The sequence below is a fragment of the Gouania willdenowi genome, chromosome 21 (assembly GCF_900634775.1).
Source record: "Gouania willdenowi chromosome 21, fGouWil2.1, whole genome shotgun sequence".
In the NCBI taxonomy this organism is placed as follows: domain Eukaryota; kingdom Metazoa; phylum Chordata; class Actinopteri; order Blenniiformes; family Gobiesocidae; genus Gouania; species Gouania willdenowi.
Window position 1 is genome coordinate 15883381 of NC_041064.1, and position 25970 is coordinate 15909350.

General features: G+C 40.2%; 1 protein-coding gene across 1 annotated transcript; it reads right to left on the reverse strand.

Annotated features, from left to right (window-relative positions):
* Nucleotides 1–8644: 8644 nt before the first annotated feature.
* On the reverse strand, nt 8645–16414 carry slc5a3b (solute carrier family 5 member 3b). Its single transcript, XM_028436299.1, has 2 exons — nt 15928–16414; nt 8645–12605 (listed from the first exon to the last, which is right to left on the reverse strand). The coding sequence occupies exon 2, from the start codon at nt 12333–12335 to the stop codon at nt 10203–10205; it is 2133 nt and encodes a 710-aa protein (XP_028292100.1). The 5' UTR covers nt 12336–12605; nt 15928–16414; the 3' UTR covers nt 8645–10202.
* Between the last annotated feature and the right edge of the window lie 9556 nt (nt 16415–25970).

The window sequence follows — 25970 nt, forward strand, 5'->3', positions numbered from 1 at the left end:
CACTACATAGCTCCTCATGGTAGGACGAATAACATGAATGAAGAGAGGCTGACATCTTTCTGTCTTCATGTAGTATTTTCAGACGCTGTGAAGAGACGAGTCCATTTCTTAAGTAAGACATTATTAAGAAAAAGCTGTCCCCAGTTATCAGCCAGAGCAAAGATGGAGGAAACCCTCTAGTCTGCAGAGATATTCACTCATCTGCAATAGGTGGACTTCTATTTGAGGTGATTAACAATTATTTCCGAATTCATTATCAATGAGAGATTCATTCCATAAACCTAAAAATCTCCAGTCAGTTTACATCATTTTAATAAAGATTTAAAAAAATCTGTAAAGATGAACAGTGAACATCTTCAGGGCGTGAGTGGTCAGCTCATTTTTTTGTTGCAGAAGAAAAACCATGGTCCACCCATGTGTGTAGAATCAAAAATACACAGATTTAGCTGTAGAGATTGGGGTCATACATTTTTATTGATATAATATCCAGCCTGCTCAATGATCTTATGATGGCTTACACCATATTTTAGTGCAAGGGACATCAAGATGGTGCCCACATGGATCATAAGAGGTGCCCTCAGGCCTCTTCTAACCAGAACACTATTAGCAAACGAGCTAAAATCTGATATGAATCAAAACAAATATCTCTATTCTTTCTCAAAATTGTGATTCCTGATAATTAATAAAGTCTATCCAGAAAGACAATTTGGGGTTAAATTTTCTGATGCAAAATGACAGACAAGACACAGCTACACAAAATATGTCACTTTTGGCTTTTTCTGCTATAAAAGACAGCATGTGTGAGTGAGTTCTGTAGTGTGCCTCGTTTGGCACTCCAAAATCCATTTAACTGAGCTTTTCATGCTGTATTGATAAGTAGTGACTCCTAAAATAGGTATTATTAAACAAAATAAGTTATAAAAATATATACCAAAATAAGCGATATTGACATTTTCTATATTGCCAAAATAGAAAATGTTATATATTATTGAATCTAGATATATCACCCAGTCCTACTAGCCAGACTTAAAACAAAGATATATACAGGTGACAGATGTTTTCAGAGATAAGTTTGTGTATTAAATTAACCATCTTGGTTATAAATGTTTATCACTGAGACATTGAGGTAAAGAAGTGTTGCAGATAGGATTTTGTTAAGGAAGCTGCAGGTTATGAGGAAATGTCTTAACAAGAAGTTAATAGATAAAAATAAAATAAGAATATGAATATATACATAAAGTATATACAGTGAATGAATGAAAATGGAAAAAACAAGTTAAAAAAAAAATAGTCCTGCACACTTAATAAACAATAATGTAATATCATATACAAAGTAGCCCTACAGTGAATTTTACTTATCCTATTGAGAAATCCTATTAACTAAAATAGTTGCACTTCTTGAAGAAAATACAAGCAAAGATGCAGGTGCTGACCCGCATTGCACTGCATTAGCGTATCATTGGCATTGGATTATTAACATTGACCTAGCATTAGAGTAGAGTAGAGTATCTTTATTAATCCCGCAATGGGGACATTTAACCTAGTATTAACCTAGCATTAACAATGGCATAGCATTGGCATTCACCGAACATTATCAGTCATAGTCTCTTTGGTCTCTGTAGAATCTACAGTGTAGATCCTCTTGTGTGCCGCTTCCTGCATTATGAGGCCACACGTAGAGTGCTGCAGTTACAGGGCTACCCCTCCGCAGACGTACCCTTCTCCATCCAGCTGTCAGATTAGCCTCTGTGCATCTTTTTATAATGGCTACAGGTGCTGCAGCCAATTGATCAGCAGTGTTGTTCAATGATCATGTCATTTTAATAACAATTATTAAAATTATTAATATAAAACTGTATGTACATGTAGGTGCGCGCATGTCACTCTCTCCCTGGGCCGTCAGTATATTTTTTTCCTCCGTTTTTGCAAATCTACCCTTCATATACAGTATATATGTGCTATGAAATGTTGGATTAGAAAACATACATTAATAAAAATTAAATTGGGTTGAACTGAGGGAACATGAGAGTGGTTTTGTAATCAGTGATGGCAGTGGTGGCAGAAGATTAAAAGATTACTCAAAATTACATGAATCAACCTGAACAACACTGGAGGAATGTTTTTCAGGAGGGAATGACACACTAACATGATATAAAGCTTGAAAAAGGGATTTCTACACAATACTCCCCTTTAAAAGTGAACAGATTTTCTATTTCAAAAACCAAATGTACAAATTCTGTGTCTTCTAAATGTTATGAACTTTCATCTAACTATTTTATTAACTATTTATTAATTTAAAAATACATGATAAATAAATGTAGTCTAAATTGTAGTAGTGTAAGGTAAAATGGTTGTGCTGTGTAATGGTTTTAGGGAGGTTTTATGTGTAGAGCTGTGGGAGGTGGGGGAGGGGAAGCTTCAATTAAACACCTGCTCATGGAGCAATGTTTTCTACACACACTACTAGACAACTGTTGTATAGAAGCCCATTCACAATGAAATACAACATAAAACCAACATTTTGAAATAAATACAATTTTGATAAGGGTTAGGGAATCAACTTGAACTCTGAAATGAACCAAATCGGAATGAAACCCCATCACCGTGAAGCTGAATATCATATATGAATTTCAAAAGTTATGGATCAAAATGCCCTTATGATGAGCAGGGAAGTAGGGGACATAACTTTGGACAGGAAGTGGCCAGAGACTTGGGCTCATTAGAAAGGTCTCTTTGAGCTGCATGTCATATGTGAATTTCAAAGTCCTGGCCCTTTGCACAGGGGAGATATGAGGTCTGATGACCCCCATAGACTTTAATGGAGCACACGCCACTTGACCTCTTTTAAATCGAAAAACGGATAAAAAAATTAAATATGCATATCTTTTTAAACTTTTCTACAATGCTCTATTGTACAATACAGCTTATCAGACTTTATTAATCTAAAAATGGTCGTTGTTAAGTAACCAAAACACATTTTATAAAGAAATAAAAACATATTCCCATTTTTCCAACATTCCAGTGTTTCAAACTACACTTTAGTCTCGAGGTTTGGAGATATATTCACATGTGAATGAATATTATGACGAATATTAAAAAGTAAATAATTGTTTCTAAAATGTAAACATGTAAATCGACATCACTTCCTGTTTGAAAAAAAACGTCACTTCCGGTACGTTCTGCGCGGAAAAGCAAACAAACTACGGAAAGGTAAGATTATATTTCTCACTAAAAATGTCATTAAAACTATTCTAAAGCCAAAATCTATCTTTTACATTTAGCAGTCCGCTGTGACATAACTGGATTTTGGAATTTTTAATTGTTTCTAAAATGTAAACATGTAAATCGACATCACTTCCTGTTTGAAAAAAACGTCACTTCCGGTACGTTCTGCGCGGAAAAGCAAACAAACTACGGAAAGGTAAGATTATATTTCTCACTAAAAATGTCATAAAAACTTTTCTAAAGCCAAAATCTATCTTTTACATTTAGGAGTCCGCTGTGACATAACTGGATTTTGGAATTTTGTGCAGTTTAAGCATGACGTCACATCGTGCTTTAATTGCATGATGATATCACATGGTCCTTACAAAAATAGTAAAATCATATTTTTTTTTAAAACGTCCTAAAGAAATTAGTGAAAATATATGGGGCTTTAAAAATCTATATTTTTCTTCTCTTTGTGTGTAAAAGAATTCTGTGGTGATGGCATTAAAATACATTTTTTTTCTGGTCAAGGAAGGCATTTCATATGTTTCTAGGATGGCTGTAAAGTAGGGTCCTTACAGGAATAGCAAAAGAATGGGGTCTTTAAAAAGTAGCAAATGTGAGAATGTGTGTGTGTGTGTGTGTGTGTGTGTGTGATTTATGATGGGATCAAGGCATTCATGAAGTGTGCATACTTTGTACAGTTATTTGTGATTCACTTGAATCTTACATAATCTTAGCTAGTGCAGCGCAGGCATGGTTTGATTAAACCCCCAATGTGACTTACACATGTGACCTTTTTCTCTATCTGAGCAAGTGGCTCAAAATCAACTGACTCCACCCACTGCCTTCAGGTCAGTTGTAAACGTGTTACAGTTTGATTTCTAAGAGTAAACTCCAACTAGATAAGTTGAATGTATTATGCTGGACTCCAGATTTCAGTACTTTTCCACACGTGTGAAGTTTATTCTTGCTTCCACTCCTTCTTATTGTTGCAGGTTATATATAACCCTGTTATCTCACTGCCAAGGTGAAGACAACTCCTCTGCAGATAATGTAGGTCATCCAAGTTAATGTTTGTGATGCAGTTCTACTGTAAAACTGCTTTTTAAGTTAACCATTACAGCTTTGTATTCATTATATTTCTTTTTCTTTTTAAAAACCCAGAAAATAGTCATCAATTTAAAGACATAATTATTGAATATATTTTAGCAATATAGAAAAATATGAATGAATGTCAAAATAAATAAAATTCCTGTATGATGTATATTCTGGTGTATTTTACAGAGGCTTATAAAGATGCTCGTATGAATTCAGTCAAGGTACTGTAGAACACTTTGACTCTAAAAGTTTCTATTTATTGTAATAGTAAATATATTTTTGGCAAAAAGACAAACATTTCCCTTAACTCAGGTGGAAATACAGTGATAGTCATTGCAACATGTTTTGCATTTCCTCCTTCGGCACATGAGCCAATGGGGAGATTGTTGTGTTTTTCTCTACTAGAAAAAGAGAAATTCACTGGGCATTTTTACCACAAACTTATTATTATTTGAGTTTATTTGAAATTTAAATTCCATATTAAATAATTTGGAAATGTCTTTGTTGAACTTTCCGATGTGCATTTGGTTCATCTTATTTATCATTAACAGCAAACTTTTCTGGTACTCATGTGACTCATGTTTTACTTTAGTCAGATTATGGAAGTATTTGGAAGGATACATTTTTTATTCCAACACAGTCTCCTGCTCAAGAAAAAGTACACTTTTTTTTATAGTGTTTAACTAAAAAAGGCTGTGATATACTAGTGTTTTCATACACCCTGTCCTTGAAGTTGTGGCTCTGTTCACTGTCACATGATGAGATAAGTGTAAAAAATAGTGATGAGTTATTTTTGGTCAACACTAGAGTTGACGAAAATGTAATGATATGATAATATAACGACTCCACTGTACTGGGTGATACATCGTCAGTTGTTGATTTCACCAATCAGCCGCAGTATCTGAGTTGTTTTCGACTGTCCTCAGTCAAAAAATGTTGTTGTCACTGCAGAGGGCTTTGGTGGTATTCACCTCATTGAATCACAATGTCGGCCCCAAAGACACAACTCCAAGCTGTTGTTTCTAAAAGAGGTAAATATTTCCCTTTGCCATTGAAGCACTATTCCAGGGATTACAGACAGAATCCCTGACATGGCATTAGAGCTTAGTCGGGTCGGTGCATGAGGAACGACAGGAATCCCTACGTGTCTGCATAACCAGTAGTGCTACATTACAAACATGTAGTCCATGAAGAATGCATGGAATTTCTCAGGTTTAAGGTTTGCTAAACAGGGGGTTTCACTTTGTGCTCACTTCTTCTGTATGAAAAGTAGATCATTTATGATAAAATGTTTCTCCAATATCTTTCTAATAGATTACATGCATGTGTTTCATAGCTCTGGATTTTGTGCCTCATGTCGTAGCAGAAGATTGGAAAAACATAAAAATTAAAATATTATTATTTATTAAAATTATTTTTACAAATGCAAAAGTATACAATCAATCAAAATCACGAAGATTGACAAAAGTTGCCGTGCTGCTTGGAAGCCCTTGATTTTGTTTTTTAACCAAATATACAGTACCATTCAGTAATTTAATAATGAAGCAACCCACAATAATAAGCCTCTTTCTCTCTCACTCTGAGTTGTTTATTTGATCAAATCCAGGAGAATAAACTTCAGAGGCTTTTTTTTTTGGCATGGACTCAAGTTAGCTCTTGTGGTTTTTGGTCTACTGAGTATTGATGTAACGCTGTAAACCTCTCATACCTGCTTTTCTAGAGGAGGATCTCTGGAGTCTTTCTGGCTTACTAAAAACCACAGGAGGGTTACATTTTGTTACAAGTTGGTGCATTTGTTAATCACGGCTTAGAATTACATAAACATTCATGTATATCCTCAAATAAGGTCTAAGAAAAGCAACATCCACAGGTTGGTGTAGAGAAAGATGAGTAAGAGGAACTGAACAGTGTCTCTTTTTTAATGTAAGTTATTGTTGTCTTTGGAATACTACCAGGAATAAACCTCATACAAACATGAAAACATTTTATCACATGCATCACTTATTTACTTTTACTTTTAGAACTTACCTTAGCGTTGTTGCAAATCATGTAACTCAATGCAGAAATCTTATTTTCAGGCCAATTTTGGTCTGGAAAAACTTTGAAAACAAACCAATAATTATGTGGACCTCTCCTAAACCATTATTTATTTGACTCTGACTTTTGGACGCTGATCTTGAAACATCCAGTAAAGTCAGTGCCTCGACCGCTCAGAACGTTGGGAATACTATTAATACTGATCTCACTCCAACATAGCCCGAGGACTTAATTTGATTTCTATCCAAGCCGTAAATCCTTGGATTTGCTGGCAGGGAGTTCAGGTTGCCACTTTTAAAGGGTATTTAAGGTAAAAATGTTCTCTGCAGCCTTAAGAAAGAAAAGTTGCTTTTTCTGTTTAAATGATGCATCATCTATATAGTATATATCTATACATCATTCATAGTCATCCTTCATATTTATTATTATTATTAATTACTGATTCTGATGTATGCAATCTCAGTTGAACTTAGATTTTATGAACCAGAATAAGCTATTCATGCATTATGTAACTTTCACACCAATTTTAAAGCATGCCCTGTATCCCAGTACTTTTCCTCTGAGGAAAGAGAAAGGGCATGAGTCAAGTTGGGATTGATGGAGGATTATTCTAAAAAAAAAAAAATAATGGGTAGGGTGAGACCAGGCTCCGTAGGTATGTGAAATGTGTCATATATTGATAAATACCTGGGCTGATATTCCACGCCAAACCTTTAAAGGGTACCTGTAGTGGAAATAACATAAAATATGTGCACTTTAACTTTTTTGCACAGATATATACTTTAAATTACAATCCATGTGGAACAGCTATGTCCGAATGAGACGCGAAGCTGTTATCAAGCACCTGTCTGATTTTCTATTTACTTCCTTTGTTTTGTAGGGCTTTTCTTCACATTTTCTTTAATATTGTTTTCTTTTTTACTACAGACAACATAAGGATGTATGTCGGAGCTACCTGCCTGTATGAAACTGTTATTGTGAGCTCTACAAGGACTTTTAAAGAAAGTTACCCAACTAAACCTCTAGTGTTATATATGATCTTGTGACAACAAAAAAAAAAAAAAAACAAGAATTGCATATTTTTGCACTGTGTTGGGGGGTCTAATGCTGTCCTTCAAAGAGGGCAAATTAGCAGATATAGGGTTAGGTTTGTGAATTTTAAAATGAATGTATCTTTCTCTATCAATATAAATCATCATGAAAGGAAACAGTTTAACAACCTAACCTGTTCCAACGAACAAAAAAAGGGTGCAGTAGGTTTACATTTATCTAAGCTGAGATCATCTATAAGATTATCCTCTCACATCTTACATTAGTCACTCATTGATATGTACTTCTAAAATAAATCTTTACAAACATTAAAATAACAAAACTAGGGTTGTTCAAGGGTGAATGAATCTGTATAATTATTAATGGGTATTATATAACGAATGATAAATATGTTTGCAGTCTGCAGTCACTTCATGTGCTGCTGTGTTCTTTGTCAAAGCAGGCCTACGAATCTTATTAAAATGAGTTTTTTGACATCAGTGATATGAGTCACTTTTTCAAAAGCTATACAGATGATGAACAGACTTCTAAATGCCACTCTCTGCTAAAGGAGGACTAAATATACATATATATATTTGTATTATTATGTTACCAAGTTTTTCAACAAAATTTGTTTCTTCTTGACTTCAGTACAGAAGCAAAACGTATATGATACCTTTATTGGGAAACTTTTAATCCATCAATCATGGAAATTTCCAGAGTGGTTGGTCTGAGTTGTCAGAAGATCAAATGTGACATGTGACCCATACTTAAGCAGTCAATGCTGGCCTTTTGATTGGTTGATTCTTTCGCAAAGAGGTTCAGATTATTATAACCCTACTTGGGTTTATATAACCTTGGAAAACAATAATGTCATGTATAGGAAACATGAGAGCTGGCCAGTTTGTGATCTTTCACATGTAAATTCTCAAACTAGAATTAACATCTTAAACAATATGTCTTTCAAAGATTGTTATTAGGAAACAAATCTTAGTGTTGAGCTAATCTAATAATGAATAAAATCAATTTAGCTCTTAACTGTGGTGCTTAGACTTCTTAAAAATAATTACTGTATGAACAGAATAAATGATTATTTTTTTCATTTTTTGAACATTTGATATATCAATTTAAGGCTTTTATTTACCAGTAACTGCACATCAAGAATTTTTTACCATATACTATAGTTACTTTGAGTTTGTCTGATATTTTGAGACTTTTCTCTTCCAGGAAAATGGAATTTCTGTCTAAATAAAGAGATGACCACACGTTGTGACTTATAGTTACCACAAACTTTATTTCTCTCTTTAAAAATAAAATCCATGAAAAATAAACCAGTATATTATTCCAGAAAAACAAAAACAAAACTTTTTAAAGCTCTTACAACAAAGCCATATAGCAGTCCCACATTGGTGAAGGCTGGCCCATCCCTTTATAACGCTAACAATTTGGAATGAAGACATCAAAACACTGTTCTCAAAACCAGGAATACATATTAACAAAGCAACTATCATTAATATGATGTCACATTACATTGTGGAGATAAGGCCAGCTCCCTGGACCAGCTTAAACGTCTTTGGGGTGCACAACATTCAAAGTGCACAACAGTGAACTGCTACTCTTGCAAAAAAAAAAAAAAAAAACTTCAGAAATGTGATTTCTAATGTTGATCTCCAGTCTCATCTGATGGCTTTAACAAAAATGGAAGTCAATTTTACATACAAAACCAAATTTGTGTGCTTTTTCTCTCCTGTCTTTGCCTTTCTAAGACACATTTGGTCAAAGGTTTAAAAAAGAAGCACTGACACCTCAGCACTGCAGTAGATACACAAGAGACAATAGAATAAAAGTATTTTGTTGCTTTACTACTGAGCCCTGAAAAATCTGGTACACAAACTGAACACAATGCAACTCGTAACACTTCTCAATAATGTGAAAATTAAAGGATATACATAAAATAATTGACAATTACTTTTTATGATCACACTATTTAGGACATAAAATTCCAAATAACACACTTTCAAAACATAACATTTGTTTAAACACACTAATGAAAAAACAAATACTGCTAAATGCTGAAATTTAAGAAGAAAAAAAAAAAATAAAATTTAAATTTCTTACAGTAAAAAACACAAAAGATGTATTCTGTCTTGTTCACTTTTGCTGCCAAATATGTAAAAATCATTAAAACATGCAAGCTCAAAAAATAATTTCAGAGGGGCATCTACACTAAGCTAAATGAAACACAATAGTTACACACCAAGCAATTCTAATTTGTTTCCAAGTATTCATAATGAACCTTACAAACTGCTTTATAGATTACACAAACCAAATAATTGGACTTCATGGTCTTTGATTTAACCCCAATCCAGTTTTTTTACCAACATAACAATGCTTTACCAGCAAAAAAACCTGCAGTCACTGTGAAAAAGAAAGTCACAAAAACAAAACCGGAATCACAAAATACAGAGAAAAAGACAAGTGCATATATCAAATGAGTCAAATATTGAATTCACATCAGATTAATATAGGTTTTAAAACCTCTAGTACATAGCTGAAGGGTGAACAATAACTCACTAAAATGACATTTTAGTGCCACGTACAAGTTATACGTAGTACAGCACAATTTCTTTTAAAGAACTTATGATTCATCTTTGCACAAAAAAATATTATAAAAAGCTTAGGTCCCAGTTTGAGCTACAAAGATAAAGCTTCTCCATTTTGAAGATTCTATGGTAACAGCCCTTAAACTGCCACATGCCCTCCATTGTCATAACAGGGCCCACCCCCTTCCCCCCCAATAGAATCTGTTATTTTAATGTGAAGTTCAACTAAAGTGAGAAATAAATAAACATGAAGATGCCCAGACAGCAAACACATAGCAAGCCCAAGTTGAGGAGTAGTTTGACTCTTGGTGGTTCGTATAGCATCTCTGCTATGACTCTGGGATCCTCCTGAACCACCTTTGGCTGAGTCTTCTGTGATTCCTTGTAGCCACAAAGCCAGTCCAGGACATGCACACAACCATTTATTTCCTCATTACTTTGGCAGTCTTCCTCTGCTCTATTCCTCTCCATACTGTCAATGACAAACTGTTCTGCTGGGGTTGTGGCTGGTGATGCTTCAGTGCTAGGAGTCGCTGGGTCATGGTCAGTTGAAGGGACCAGAAGTCTGATGTCAGCTCCATCCAAAAACCTCTCCTTTCCGACACCTGGAGCCATATCTTTATGGAGACCTCCATTGCCAATACAATGAATTTTCTCAGTGAGTTTGCATATCTCCTCTTGATCCTTCACAGGAACCTTTTCAATGTTACGGATGCCCCATATGGTTGTTGCGAAAACTTGGTCTTCATTAGGTGGAGGCGTGCAGAGGCTAACCACCACAGCCACAATCCCTGAAATCCAGAACATCCCAGCTGCAAAGTACATGTAGTGAACATGAGTGATAAACACTGGCCTGTTATCCGGTTGGTCACAGGGAGGCTTGCGGTAGATGAAAGCTAGGATAAGCCGTAGCACACCTAGCGTAAATCCTGTCATGCCTCCCCAAAATGCACCCTTCTCATTACATCGTTTCCAAAACACGCCCAGCAGGAAAAGGGCCGCAATTGGTGGTGTGAGGTAACCTGCTACTTCCTGGATGTAGAAGTAGGTCTGCCCACCTTGCATCTCAATGATGACAGGAACCCAGGCAATGCTGATTCCTACCATCAGCACAACAAACATGCGGCCCACAATCAGGAGCTCCCGCTGCGATGCCTTCTTCCGGACGGTTTGATAGATATCCAGTGTGAAAATTGTGCTGGCACTGTTAAATATTGAGTCAAGATCACTCATCAGGGCTGCAATCATGACCGCCATCATTAGACCTCGGAGTCCCACAGGCATTACAGCCATTACGAGGCGAGGATAGGCAATGTTTGAGCAGCCGGCATGGGAACCACACACAGCCATGCAGTGCTCTGGCCCGATGCAGGCGATATCATCTGTAAACAAGATGCGGGCGATCATTCCTGGAATCACAATTACAAACATGGGAAGGATCTTGAGAAATCCTGCCATGAGTGTTGAACCTTTGGCATGAGCAATGTTCTTTGCTGCTAGAACTCTTTGAACAATAACTTGGTCGGCACACCAATACCAAATGGATGCAGGGGTCTGACCAAGAATGAAGCCTGGCCAGGGGATGTCTTCATCCAGTGGACCTCGAAGGATGCTTAGTGAATTTGGTTTAGGCTCAATACGACAAGAAGGTGAATAGGTGTAGTTCCCTGAAGCTGTTATAGCAGTAACATTAGGAATTGCCTGCATGTACTTAGTTCTGACACCCTCTAGCCCACCCACTTTGATTAGGCTCATAATGGTTAAGGTTAGGGCCCCACCAATCATTAGCACAGCCTGAAGAGCATCTGTGTAGAGCACGGCTACCAAGCCCCCAGTGACAGTGAGTAAGGCAGTCATGCTGATCAGCAAAACTATAGACAAATACAGATTCCACCCCAGGGACTCTTGAACAAAGAGAGCGCCAGCATACAAATCAACAGAAAGCTTGGTAAAAATGTAAAGTAAAATAGATAATAAAGCAAAGTACACCTTCAGCCTGTTGCCACCATAGCGTTTTGACAGATACTCAGGCATGGTGAAGACACCTGAGTGGATATACACAGGGATGAAGACCCAACCAAGAAGCTGCAGAAGAAGAAGTGCGTTAAATTCCCATGCACCCACAGCAAAGCCACTTGCTGCCCCCGACCCAGCTAGGCCTATGAAATGTTCACTCCCAATGTTACTGACGAAAAGCGATGCACCGATAACTATCCATGTCATGGATCGTCCAGCCAGGAAGTAGCCCTTCACAGTGCTGCGATTGGCTTTCCACATAGCCAAGCATCCAATGATGAGCACCAGCACAAAATAAAGAGCCACAACTGCTATGTCCGCTGCCTCCATTCCAGGACCCATTTTACAATAATGTCCTAGGTTGTCAAACTTTCAGCTATTTTAGTAGTTAGAAAAGAAATGGGGCAATAAACTCTCAAGATAATAGAATAATTACAAACATGAAAAATGCTCTGCTTGGTTTGCTTTCTGGATGGAAGCTGTAGGATCCACCGTCAGGTCAAATTCACTAGTTGTGCTTCAAATGGGCTTATCCACCAGCACTGCGGACCATCTAGTTTTAGAGGAGGATGCTGTCGGCCTCTGGTCTAGAAAAACCTAGAGTTAATATTCCTGCAACACAGCAAAGACAAACAACTTATTAAAATATTGGTTTGACAACTCAAAACACGAATCACAAATGTATTAAGCTTAGATGAAAAAAATGGTAAATGTTAACTTGCATCTAATTGCACATCACAACACAACCCACTATAACTCTCCTTACAAAATCACCCTCATATCAGGAGATTTTTATTAAAGTTAAATGTAAGACTATATTTTTAGTCATTCTTTCTTATTAATTCCATACAAGACCAAAACAAATCTGTGCTGCAAATACAGATAATCAAAAAAGAAACAAAACATCAAAACACTGAAGGTCCCAAAATTCACAATGGTTCGTCTCCTTTATAATAACTGACAATTTGTTTAAAACAACCTACCAGTAACAACAGGACTGCATTAGGTTGGTAAACACTTAAGCAAAGAATTACAAAAATGTGTATTTGTAACTGTTTATAGATAAGGTCTTTTTCAAGGTCTGTTAGTAAAAAAACAACAGAACATTGCTTTATCACACAAAACAGGGAGACGTACTGACAAGAGCTTGGCAACATCACGGTGTATTCAAGATCAGAAAGAAAACTATCAGCCAAAAATAGCACCGATGCTTATAATAAAGGATGTATTCTGCACATACAAACCCCCTATAACCTATGAGACACTGAGATCATGGGCATCAAATGCCATTGCCTGCCTTTAGCTTTCAGCATGCCATGTACACAAAAACAAAACTCAAGTTTTGTCCCTGGAGTCATGGTCTGTGCAATGCATAAGCATTAATCTTCCTTAAATTAACTAGTTGTTTCAAACATTATCTCATCGTTGAGGGTTAAGCAACATGTGTTGACCATACCTGTCTGAGAATCTCTGGCTCTGAATAGCAGTATGTTCTTCAAAGGATGAGTAAGAATTTGTGAGGTTACATGATACAGGATTCAAACAAAATCACCCTTAACCTACTGTAGATTCCCTCACTAAACCATTATGTATATTTCCCAAATATACAATCTATCAAAGACAATGATTTCTTAAATAAAATAAACTCTTGAAACGGTCTGTTCCTCAAGACAAACAAATGTGAATGGTGGTTTTTTTTGGGCAATTACTTGGTCACATAATGGAAAAACTATAAAAGCAAGTGCTAACAATCATGTAAAATGGAATATGAAAATGAAATGACTAGAAAGGTATCAACAGTAACAATTACATACAGTCTTTTTCAACTATAAAATACAGCAAGGAAGTATAATTAGCTGAAATGTTATGGCGTTTTCACCAGCTTTTATATCACAAAATATACAACAAGACGGTCTTTCTTATAATGTTTATAATGACACTGTATTTTGGTTTGCATTTTTTAAAAATACTGTATCCCAAAACTGTGAAGGTAGAAGAAAAAAAAAAACTTGAGGTACAACAACCCATACATCATTAGGAATCAATTTCCAAAAGAGGAAATTATATTATTGCTGTAAAAGAAGCAAATCGCTCCTGGTTTATTTTTCATTTAATATCAAGATTTTTTTTTTTTTTTTTTTTTTTTTTAAAATTCACTACTTATTAATTCATATTGACACTAAACTTAATGATGACATTTGTTTCATATATATGAAATAGTATAATAATAATATGTACATGTATGTATGTATTAGGGATGCAACAGTACAGTTTTCCCATGGTTCGGTATGCATCACGCTTTTTGGGCCACGGTAACGGTACGGCAATCGCAATATTGAGGGAAAAAAATTGCAATTAGATTATTTTCCAAAATTGTTCAGCACTAATATATATATATATATATACACACACACACAACACATACATTCATACTAGCATACACGCAGACACACATATGAACAAACATACACACATATACATAAACATACATGTAGACATGCACACTAGTGATGCAGGCTACCCAAGGGGACCGTGGTCAACCCGCAGGGTGGGGCGGGTGAAGACATTATCAATTAATCTCGATTAGGGTTGGGGCGGGAAATTTTTTCAACTGAAAGTATAGGTATCTGCTATTTTACGACTGTCCATGAATGCAGATTAAGATTTTGCTGTACACGCGGGGCCCCGTGGGTTGGAAAAATCCTGGCCTGCGCATCACTAATGCACGCTCACAGCATCCACACCCCTGCAGAATGTAGGTTCACAGGTTCCTCCGCGCATTGAACGGTTCGGTAAAATACCGAATATTGTTGCATCCCTAGTATGTATATGTGTATATATGTACTGCATATATGTTTGATGTGCATGTATAAAATGTATATATAAAACTTGTGCAGAGTATATATTGAATGTATATTGTAAAAAAAATTGTAATTAGTTACATTTTTTTGTGTGTGTGATATTATCTAAAGCAGGGGTTCTCAACTGGTCTCACCCTGGGACCTACATTTTCCCACGATCATTAAATCTCCACCAACTTTGTTTTTTAGAATTCAACCAACCAAATTTAGCTTTTCAAAAATAGCTGTTGAAAGCACACACACACACACACACATGTATAGATATTATTTTTTTTATTTTTTTTTTTTTTTTTTTAATAAATTTTTTAATCTTTACATTTCCCTGTGCTACATGCATTTCACGGCATGCTTGTCAAAAGAAAAGCTTCTTTCAAAATAAAAGACAAGTCCAACATGACTTAAGACATTAAGTATTTATTTATTTTTGACCAGCTGTCCGTGACCCACTCTTGGGTCCCGACCCACCAGTTGAGAATCGCTGATCTAAAGAACCTTGTTTTGTTTTGTAATGTTTTCCTTCAACCTCCACCCTTTCGGCCGAAGAATTAGACAATTTGGTGTCATTTTGTTTTTCTGAAGACTGCTGAAATAAATTCAAAATTCAAATCATCACAGTGAGGTGTCTCAGTGTGACATGGGACACAGGTAAAGCCGACTGAGGTCAAATTGATGCAGAAGCTGAAACAAATTGCTGTTTTCGTTGAACAATTGCTGGCAATAATTATTGCCCAGATGGGGTTGACAGTTGTGGACCGTCTCCAGAGAAAACAAAGAATACAAAGGAGCGCCCCAGGCACCGGACCGGATGTGCTGGCGCAGACGCACCAATCAGGTGCTCGGAAATTTCTAGAACAGTCATTCATTCATCTGACGGCGACAGAGATGCGCGTGGTCTCTACGGTACGAAAAAAAAAAAAAAAAAAAAAAAAAAAAAACACACACAGGTCTATAAAATATTAGATAATAACTAACAATGATGGAAAACATTGTCCCAGGGATTAGGACAGATGTGTAGATGAGTTATTCACACACTAACTGATTTTATATTCAAGAAACTAACACTAAACATGTACCTTGTTGGTTACTGTTGATGCTAAAGAGGCTAAAGCCTTTCTCCACACCCTGGATTGAGAGGAGGGTCTCTTCACTAGCTCTCTCTCTTTCTTTGGAGATCCTCAGACGTCCTTCTTGGTCCTCACGAAGCTGTCCGAGTGTCCTTTACATTAACAGTGGACGTCTCCGGGTCAGAATAGGGTGTTTTTAAGGCGAGCCGTGGGTGCCCGTCAGTAAGGGATACGCTGCCTCCTCTTCCTCCTTTTATTTAACCGTTCACTCCACGCCCCGCACGTGTAGCTCACCCGTGACGTTGGTATGCGAACACGCCCTGTTGAAATTGTCCTGGCTAATTATCTCCCATTTAGAGATGACCTCCAGCGTGCGTCCCAGTGCAGGGAAGAAGTGCGGATGCTAAAGAAAGTGGCATCAGAACGAGAAGAAGCCAGGGCTGATCTGGACACGCCCACTAACAGCGTGCTGCGTTTTGTGTCCGGAAGAGAAGTAAAATGTCGCTGTTAGCCTATTTCATTTAGGGTGTACAACATGTAGCCCGTGGACCAGAAGTGAGCCACCATTGCGTCCAAACGGTGACACTTCATAATACAATATTAAAAGGAAATGCACAAATATCCATCCATCCATCCATTTTCTTACCCGCTTATTTCCCGTTTAACAGGGTCGCGGGGGTCTGCCGGTGCCAATCTCCGGCTCTCATGGGGCGCTTGGCGGGGGTACACCCTGGACAGGGCGCCAGTCCATCACAGATGCACAAATATGTATTATTATATTTTTAAATGTGTATAAACAAATGCTAATGATGATGGTGTCTTGCTACAAGGTCATGACGAACAGCTTTCTATTTACCATCTTTTATTATTATATTATTATCATTACTTGCTTGCTCTTAATATATATATTATAAGGGCTTAACGGGGAACCAATGAAGTAAAGCAGATTCAGGGTTTGCTCTTGGGTAGAAACTGTTTTTTTTTTTTTTTTTTTTTTTTTGTTTTTTGTTTTTTTTCTTTAGTCTGTTTGTTTTTGTCTTTATTGCCCTGAAACGCCTCCCTGAGGTCAGAAGTTCAGAAAGGTGGTGACCTGGGTGTGAGGAGTCCCTAGAAAATGCATTAATACATACAGTAAGTTGCAAATTAAATGAAAACAGCTGGATTTAATGAACTTGGTTGGTTAATATAAATTAAAATGGTGGTGGTGGGGGGGGGGGGGGTTATACAAAGGGGACTAATAGTGTATAATTTCTGTGCTTCAGTAGTTTTGGTCATTTTAGTTAGTTACAGAGAGTACAATTTGAATTTGTTTAAAAAGAATTCAAAGTTTGGGATAGATAGAGCATAGAATTACATTCGTGCCAAATTCATAATTTTTATTCTGCAATAGGAGCCCAAAACTTATTATATTTACTGAGATATGTCAAAGACATATTGTCTTTGTCTAATCAATTTATGAAAATCAAAACAAAATTTTAGTGCATGGGCAGAAGATATATACGGTCTGGTATCTTAACATCAGTCTAGAAGGATCAGATGTTGTCCCAGGTTGGTGATGCAGTTGCAAGGAGGTCTCTTTACCGATCTAGATAACGATCGCGGATATAAAACTTGTAATAATTTAATATCAGTAAATTTAGTAAAACCCAGTTAATAAAAGGTCGTATTGCTCATTATCTTGAGTCACAGTGGAAACTTCCAACAACAACAACAACTCCTTCTTTGATAACATTTTGTAATTGTTTCGCTTTCTAATGGATTCATGTTTTGCACTGCATTCCATCAAATGCCTTGGGAAAAAAATCTTCTTAGAATAATTTTATTTGCCAACAACAATGACTATTAGACCTCTGGTGTTGCACACTTTGCTTTGGCAAACCCGGGTGTTTATTTATTTTTATTTTTTTCAACTATCACATCTTTATGTGATTGTGCTTTTCAATTTCTCAGGTCTTAGATTCTGTTTTATCTGAAACAATTGATCAGACTGTAGTTTTCCTTGGACGGTTTAGTACACAGGTTTCAGGTACCATGAAGTATATCCATTAACATGCTGGCGGATATAAGCTATTATATAAACTGTAGTTTATTATTGTGCATGTTTGGTATGCAATAAGAATAGAAATGGCACAATATGACACAGCATCATTAAATAGGGATCTGTAGATATGATATAGTTAACTGTCAGCCCCCTCACTAAGTCTATGTGCACTTGGTTGAACGAGGTGACTGCTTCAACAAAACAACATTTTAAGCCGTCACAGCTTTGCACATAACGGGGGAGGGAAACTTTCCACTGTCTCCTGGACACGCGTAGCTTGGAAATTTCCATTTCATAAGAAACTACGTTTCCCAGCATAACTTGCACGACTGAGTTGCGTTGTCATCAGGGCGACGATCCTGTATTTTTTTTATTTTTATTATTTTATTTATTTATTTAAACTCATTTAAATACAATACAACACAATGTAATACAGAAATGAACATAAAACTACAAATGAATAGGAAGACAATAAAAGGAACAGACAACAAAAGAATAATAAACAAAATAATCATAAGGGATGGCTTAGGTGCCCATGTTGATAGATTTCTTGAATGTTTTGAAAATGTTTATGGCCTTATTGTTTGCAGTGGTTGCAATTGTGTGAAAATAGTGGGTTATTTCGTTTTGAAAGTGATGTTGATTTGGTTTGTTTTGGCTGTATGTGGCATTTAGCAAGGAATATTAGGGTTTGAATCAGAAGCGAGAGCTAGGTCTTCAGGTTTGGTGGGGTTATCATAGTTAAAGAGGATGTCTTTATCCCGGAGGCCGGCCATATATCCTGTTTTATTCTAAATAAATTGCTGTAAGTGGATGCAGAGGTTTTTTTTTTTTTTTTTTTTTTAACAATAAGTGCCATTGTAAAACAGGTGACTAATTGTTCTTATCTCTTTTTGGCAGAATTCGCAATTATAATTAATATCTAACTTAAATCTTTAAAAAAAAAAAAAAAAAAAAAAAATCTTTTTTTTGCTGGATATATATTGTGAATAATTTTGAAGTTGACTTCTTTGATTTTATTGAAGATGTAAAGCCTCTGGCCGACCCACCATGCCTTGCCCCAGTTTATTTCCCCATGGAGTGAGTTCCAGTGTGATACAACTGGTCTATTTGGAGGTTGAATGATATTCCTGATGTATTTATTTGGGCATGATTTGCTTGTGATATTTATTTATTTGAGGATGAAATTGAGAACCCTCTAACAAATGCAGTAATCCATTTGGTATTGCTTTACATACCTTGACAATGTCTGATTGGAATCTGGTAGTTAGTAATGAAGTCAATATACAGTAGAAGTTGTCCCTGTGCATTGATCAACTGATTCACCAAAATTATTATATGATTAAATCATTTTTTAAGAAATAGTCATTTATTGCAGTGCTTGATCATTCCAAATGAAGCAGCTGGTTGGCGAGAAGTTGTGCTTGTAGACCAGCCTCCAGGAGAGCAACCCCTGTTTATGGAAGTTTGAGAGTTTGACAGGTTTGTCCAGTTTGTTATTACATTTAAGTAAGAATTCCACAATCCTGCATAATTGCTCAACAACAAATAAAAAGGCGACTATCGCCTGCAGATAGAAGTCATAGGTAGAATGTATTATGATAGCGTTTTTCATTTTTGTGTTTATTTTTTAATCTTTCTTTTTTGTGGCATTTGCAATATATTGACTATTTATTTATGCATATTAATATGTAGCCACATCTCAGAAAAGGTAATGCAACAAAACCAATGTAAAGTTATACAAACATCAACATGATCAATGTGTTGCTTATGTATTGTAACATCCCTGCATGTTTTATAGTTGTAGTGTTGTCGTTCTAATGTTAATGTTGATGATTCCAATTATCGCTTGTTCTTTGAATGCACCTTTTGGGGAGCTGGGATGTGAGTGGCTGAGTGAACGAGGGGGCGGGGGAGAGAGAGGAAGTGAGCCCCTGTGTGTGTGTGTGAGAGAGCTGGGAGATGAATGAATGAGAGGAGCCTGATAAGCTTTGACCCATTTTTGTTGTTTTGGCGTGGTTACGGCCGACAGTAACCGCAGTTCTGTACGGGAATAAAGCGGCTAACAAGAAAGAAGGTTGTCGTCCTTTCCAGCGTTCTGTGGGACGCTACATTGGTGTCAGAAGTAAAAGCGAGAGCACCGGACTGCTGACCGCAGCTGGCGACACTGCTCATCAGCCTAAAGAGAGGATGGCAGCTGGAAGTGGGGCCGGTGCCCGGCCGAGAGTTAAGCAGGAAGCTATGGACAGTGAGTACACTGGTTCTCCGAGACGTGGGAGTGACTTTGACCGGACGGAGGAGCACAAGGCTCGCCTTAGACGGACGGCCAGGAAGCTAGCAGCTGATGCCGGGTTCGGTCAGCGTGGCGCGGAGCGGCGCTCCGACGCGGGAAATCACACCGGAAGTGACGCGGCACCAGATGTAAACAAATATGGCGGCGCCCTGTGTATCCGTCCACATGTAAAAACGCCAAAATACTCCGGTAAGGCGGACTGGGAGGCCTTTCATGCCCAATTTGAACTATTGGCACGTGCAGAAGCCTGGTCTGTGGACACTAAAGCACTCAAATTAGCCCTTTGCCTCACTGATGATGCCCTGGCATGCTTGCTGTTGTTGAGCCCGGCTGAAAGAGATGATTATGGGGCTCTGGTTGGAGCCCTACAGCGGCGATTTGGACAGTGTACACAGCCTAGTGTCCTGCGCACAGAGCTGACAAACAGGCAGAGACAATCCGGTGAACCACTACGAGTTCTGGCCAATGACATTGAGACTCTGGCGAGGAAAGCTTATGCCCACATGCCCACTTATGTGCAAGATGAGCTAGCCAGAGACCAGTTTATTAGAGCCATAACCCCTAGAGAGCTACGCATTCAAACGCAGCTGGCACACCCCCGCAGTTTACAAGAAGCTTTGGAGCTGGCTGTGGAAAGAGAAGCTGTGGGGACTGCTGCTGAGAGTGACCATGGTCGAAGCGGACCTGTCGTGAGAACCGTGACCCAGCAAGACTCAGGTCAAGAGAAGCCAGTCTGGGCTGCTGAGTTAACGGAAATGATCAGAGCCGTGTCGCTGCAGTCGACAGGCGGCAACGCCCGCCCTCGCCGGGGCCCCCCTGTTTGCTGGACGTGTGGCCAGCCTGGCCACATCAGCGTGCGGTGCCCAAAGCATGCTGGTGCTCAGGGAAACGCACCTGGGTCTGCGTAGAGGGGACCACGCAGGCCCTGTCTTCTGGGTCCCATCCTGCCCTGTTACCCATAGACGGGGCCAAACTGTACAGCCGAGGGAGCGGGGCTCCACTCCCCCCAGAAACAGACGACGGCGCGGAGGTCGTGAGAGTGGTGGGTTGGACCCATGCAGGACACTTTTGCCATGTCCCCATCACCCTTGCGGGGGCTCCATGCACGGCCCTGGTTGACACTGGCTCTACTGCAACACTGGTGAGACCCGACATGGTGCCAGCAGGGACGCAATTGGAACCTACTGTTGTGAAATTACGAACTGTGACTGGTGAGCTGGCCCCCATGCTGGGAAGGGGGGTAGTAACCGTATCGGTTGGGGGATGGACAGTGAACGTTAAGGTGTGGGTTGCAGCGGTACAGGACCCCTGCATATTGGGTCTGGACTTCCTGCGCATCCAACAATGTGTGTTGGACCTGGGGAAGAGCACACTAGCCTTTCATGAGGGCCCCACAGTCAAAATGGTGTCCCCCACACGGGCCGATGGGCTGCACCTGCTGAGTCGGGGAGCGACGGAGGAATACCAGCTGCTGCATCCCCCTTCCCCAGCCAATCCTGCTGTTCTGCAGCCCCCCATCCTCCACTCTCCAGGGGTCATACTCCCTCCTGCCCTGGACCAACAGCCTACTGGGGAGGATGGAGATAGACTGTCGGTGGTGAGAGAAGTGTGGAAACGCAGCTGCCACAACTTGGATTCCAGGCAACAAGATGAGCTGTGGCAGGTGTTATCGGATTTTAAGGACATTTTTGCACTGACAGAAGATGAAGTGGGTCTAACTCACTTAGTGCAGCATGACATTGAAACTGGAGATGCACGGCCCATTAGAACACGCCCCCGCCGCCTTCCCCTGGCTCATCAGACTGCTGCTGAAACAGCAATAGATGAGATGCTGAAGACAGGCATCATTGAACCTTCGAGCAGTCCCTGGGCCTCAGGGGTTGTGATGGTAAACAAAAAGAATAGTGCTAAAATGAGATTTTGTGTCGATTACAGGCCGCTGAACAATGTGACCAGGAAGGACTCGTACCCGCTGCCCCGCATCGATGAGTCCCTGGACTTGGTTGCTGGCTCATCCTGGTTCTCCTCCTTGGACCTGCGTAGCGGGTACTGGCAGGTACCCCTCAGCCCTGTAGCCAAACCAAAGACGGCCTTCTGCACTGGCAGGGGGCTGTGGCAGTTTCGAGTTCTTCCCTTCGGTCTGTGCAATGCCCCCGCCACGTTTGAACGGTTGATGGAAAAGGTTTTGGCTGATATCCCCCGACAGGAGTGTCTGGTCTATTTGGACGACATCCTGGTGCATGGGAGCTCCTTTGAGGCGGCTTTGGCGTCCCTGCGCCGCACCCTACAAAAAATAGCAGCGGCCGGGTTGAGGCTCCACCCAGACAAATGCTGCTTCATGAAAAGAGAGCTGGAGTTTTTGGGGCACAAGATCGGTGGTGAGGGCATCAGCACACTAGAGGAGAAGGTGCAGGTGGTAAAGGACTGGCCAAGCCCCACCAACCTGAGAGAGCTGAAGAGCTTCATTGGACTAGCGTCCTACTACCGGCGGTTTGTGCGTGGTTTTTCCTGCATTGCTGCACCCCTATTTCGCCTGCAGCAGAAAGACAAGGACTTTGCCTGGACCCCAGACTGTGAGCAGGCTTTCAACTGTCTTAAGAATGCCCTGACAGAGTCGCCCATCCTCACCCCACCGGACCCCAGCCTGCCGTTTCTTTTGGACACGGATGCCAGCGATGTCGGAACTGGAGCGGTGTTGAGCCAGGTGGGGCCGGAGGGGGAGAAGGTAGTCGCGTACTTCAGCAGAACCTTCAACAAGGCTGAAAGACGCTACTGTGTGACTCGCAGAGAGCTTCTAGCTATAGTGAGGGCGATAAAGAACTTCAAATATTATCTGTGTGGCCTGCCCTTCACTGTCCGAACTGACCACGCTGCACTCCAGTGGTTAATGTCTTTTAAGGAGCCAGAAGGGCAGATTGCACGCTGGCTGGAGGAACTGGCACCATTTTCCTTCAAAGTCGAGTACCGAGCAGGAGCTCGCCATGGCAACGCTGATGCCATGTCCCGGCGCCCCTGTGCCCCCGATGGATGCCGGTACTGCGGGAAGAGAGAGGCCCGGGAAGGAGAACTCCGTGCTGAGGAGGAGCGAGACCCCATGTATAGCGGAAATGGGCCAGGCTGCAATGCAGTGCAGGTTGTTGACTCAGCGGAATGGAGAGCACAACAGGAACAGGATGCCGACCTCCAACCGGTGCTACAGTGGGTGGAAGCTAGACGAAAACCACAATGGAATGAAGTCACTGGGTGCTCGCCTGCCACAAAAGGACTGTTTGAAAAGTTCACTGCTCTCAGGGTGAAAGATGGAGTGCTTCAGAGAGCCTGGAAAGAGCCGGCTACAGGTGAAAGTAAGTGGCAGGTGGTGGTCCCCAGGGGCCTCAGAGAAGCTGTGTTAAACTCCTGTCATGGAACGACTGGAGCGGGACACTTTGGAGTTTCCAAAACCCTCCGTCGGCTTCGTCAAAGTTTCTACTGGGGTCAGCTCAGGAGAGACGTTGAGGACTTTTGCCGCCGCTGCGACCTTTGCACAGCGCACAAGGGCCCCCCAGATCAATCACGCGCCCCGCTCCAGCAGCTGGCAGTGGGAGCCCCGATGGAGAGAGTAGCAGTAGACATTATGGGTCCGTTCCCGCGCACAGACAAGGGGAACCGCTATGTCCTGGTCGCTATGGATTACTTCACAAAGTGGCCAGAGGCGTATGCTTTACCAGACCAAGAAGCAGAAACTGTGGTGGATATGCTGGTCGAGGGCATGTTCTCCAGATTTGGGGCTGCAGAGACTATCCATAGCGACCAGGGGAGGAACTTTGAGTCAGCAGTTTTCTCCACCATGTGTGAACGCCTTGGAATGCAAAAAACACGGACTACCCCTTTACACCCCCAGAGTGACGGACTCGTTGAGCGGTTTAACAGAACCCTGGCAAAACAACTTGCCATCCTCACTGCAGAACACCAACGGGACTGGGACATGCACCTCCCCCTTGTCTTGCTGGCCTACAGGTCTGCTGTACAGGAGTCTACAGCATGCACGCCTGCCCTGCTTATGTTGGGACGGGAACTGCGAACCCCTGCGGAAATGGCATTTGGAAAACCTCCAGATACACCGATGGTTCCACCGGGACCAGAATATGCCAGGCGCCTCCAAGACAGGATGGAGTCAGCCCACTCGTTTGCCCGGGACCAGCTAGAGAAAGCGGGAATGAGACAAAAACGAAACTATGACATGAAGACCAGAGGGACAGACTTTGGGGCTGGTGACTTAGTCTGGGTTTATAGCCCGAAGCGAAAGAAGGGCCGGTGCCCTAAGTTAGACTGTCACTGGCTGGGGCCGTGTGAAGTGTTGGAAAAGCTTGGAGAGGTGGTTTACAGGGTTCAGCTGCCACCTCGGGGAAGACGGGTGGCCCTCCACAGAGACAGGCTGGCCCCGTACAGAGGCGATGCACGCCCCTGCCAACTTCCTAGACCCCTGACAATCCTCCGGAGGAACAGAGCAGCCACACCCCCAGAACCATGGGCTGCTGACCCCCCACAATCCCCCTTAACCCTAAACTCGCCCCCTGCTCAGTCCCAGGATACTACAGGACAACAGACACGGGCCCTTGTGTCCCATGTGGGGAGGCCCCAGAGACAATTAAGACCCCCTAGGTACCTCAGAGACTTTTTGTGCGATCCCTCGGGGCGAGGGATTCAGTAAGGGGGGGGCAGTGTAACATCCCTGCATGTTTTATAGTTGTAGTGTTGTCGTTCTAATGTTAATGTTGATGATTCCAATTATCGCTTGTTCTTTGAATGCACCTTTTGGGGAGCTGGGATGTGAGTGGCTGAGTGAACGAGGGGGCGGGGGAGAGAGAGGAAGTGAGCCCCTGTGTGTGTGTGTGAGAGAGCTGGGAGATGAATGAATGAGAGGAGCCTGATAAGCTTTGACCCATTTTTGTTGTTTTGGCGTGGTTACGGCCGACAGTAACCGCAGTTCTGTACGGGAATAAAGCGGCTAACAAGAAAGAAGGTTGTCGTCCTTTCCAGCGTTCTGTGGGACGCTACAGTATTAATTTGTGTGTCTTATTTTCTGTAAATCACTTAGTGCAGCATTATTATGTATGAAAAGTGCTAAAAAAAATGTATTGGTTGATTAATTGATTGATTGAAAACTACATTTTACCCATTAAAATATTGGAAACCAAATCATTTTTTTTTCTTTAAATAAGTTTAATTCCACTGTTCTACTGTACATCCAGGTTTCGTTGCATGCAGGGATTTTTATTCTGTCATGGTTTAAGCTTCAGTGGGTTGAGGAAGGCAAAAAAAATTTTTTAAATGTCATTAAACATGTTAAAAAAAATAAATAAATAATATAAATCCTTATTTCAGTTATCACAATTTACTTTGCTGTTTGTTGTGGAGCTCAGTTTGAAAAAAACAAAAAAACAACAACTGAAAAATACAGTTTTAAGTCAAATTGCCCTTATTTGCGATATTTGTGCTGCCATCAGCCAACAAAAGTCATTTGCTCCCCTTTTTTTCAGAAGCAGAACTTTTATTACTTTGGCGCCATCTACAGGCGTATTGTGGACTTTAATGTTTTGTATTGTAAATGCAAATAATAATAATAATAATAATAATAATAATAATAATAATAATAAAAACGTGGTTAATGATTTTAATTCAACAACTTAGTTTCTAAACTTAAGCTTTACTTTACTTTAACTCAAATATGCAAACAGA

Excerpts from the sequence above, each read along its gene's own strand:
- slc5a3b (XM_028436299.1), bottom strand. The coding sequence starts at position 12,335 with ATGGGTCCTGGAATGGAGGCAGCGGACATAGCAGTTGTGGCTCTTTAT.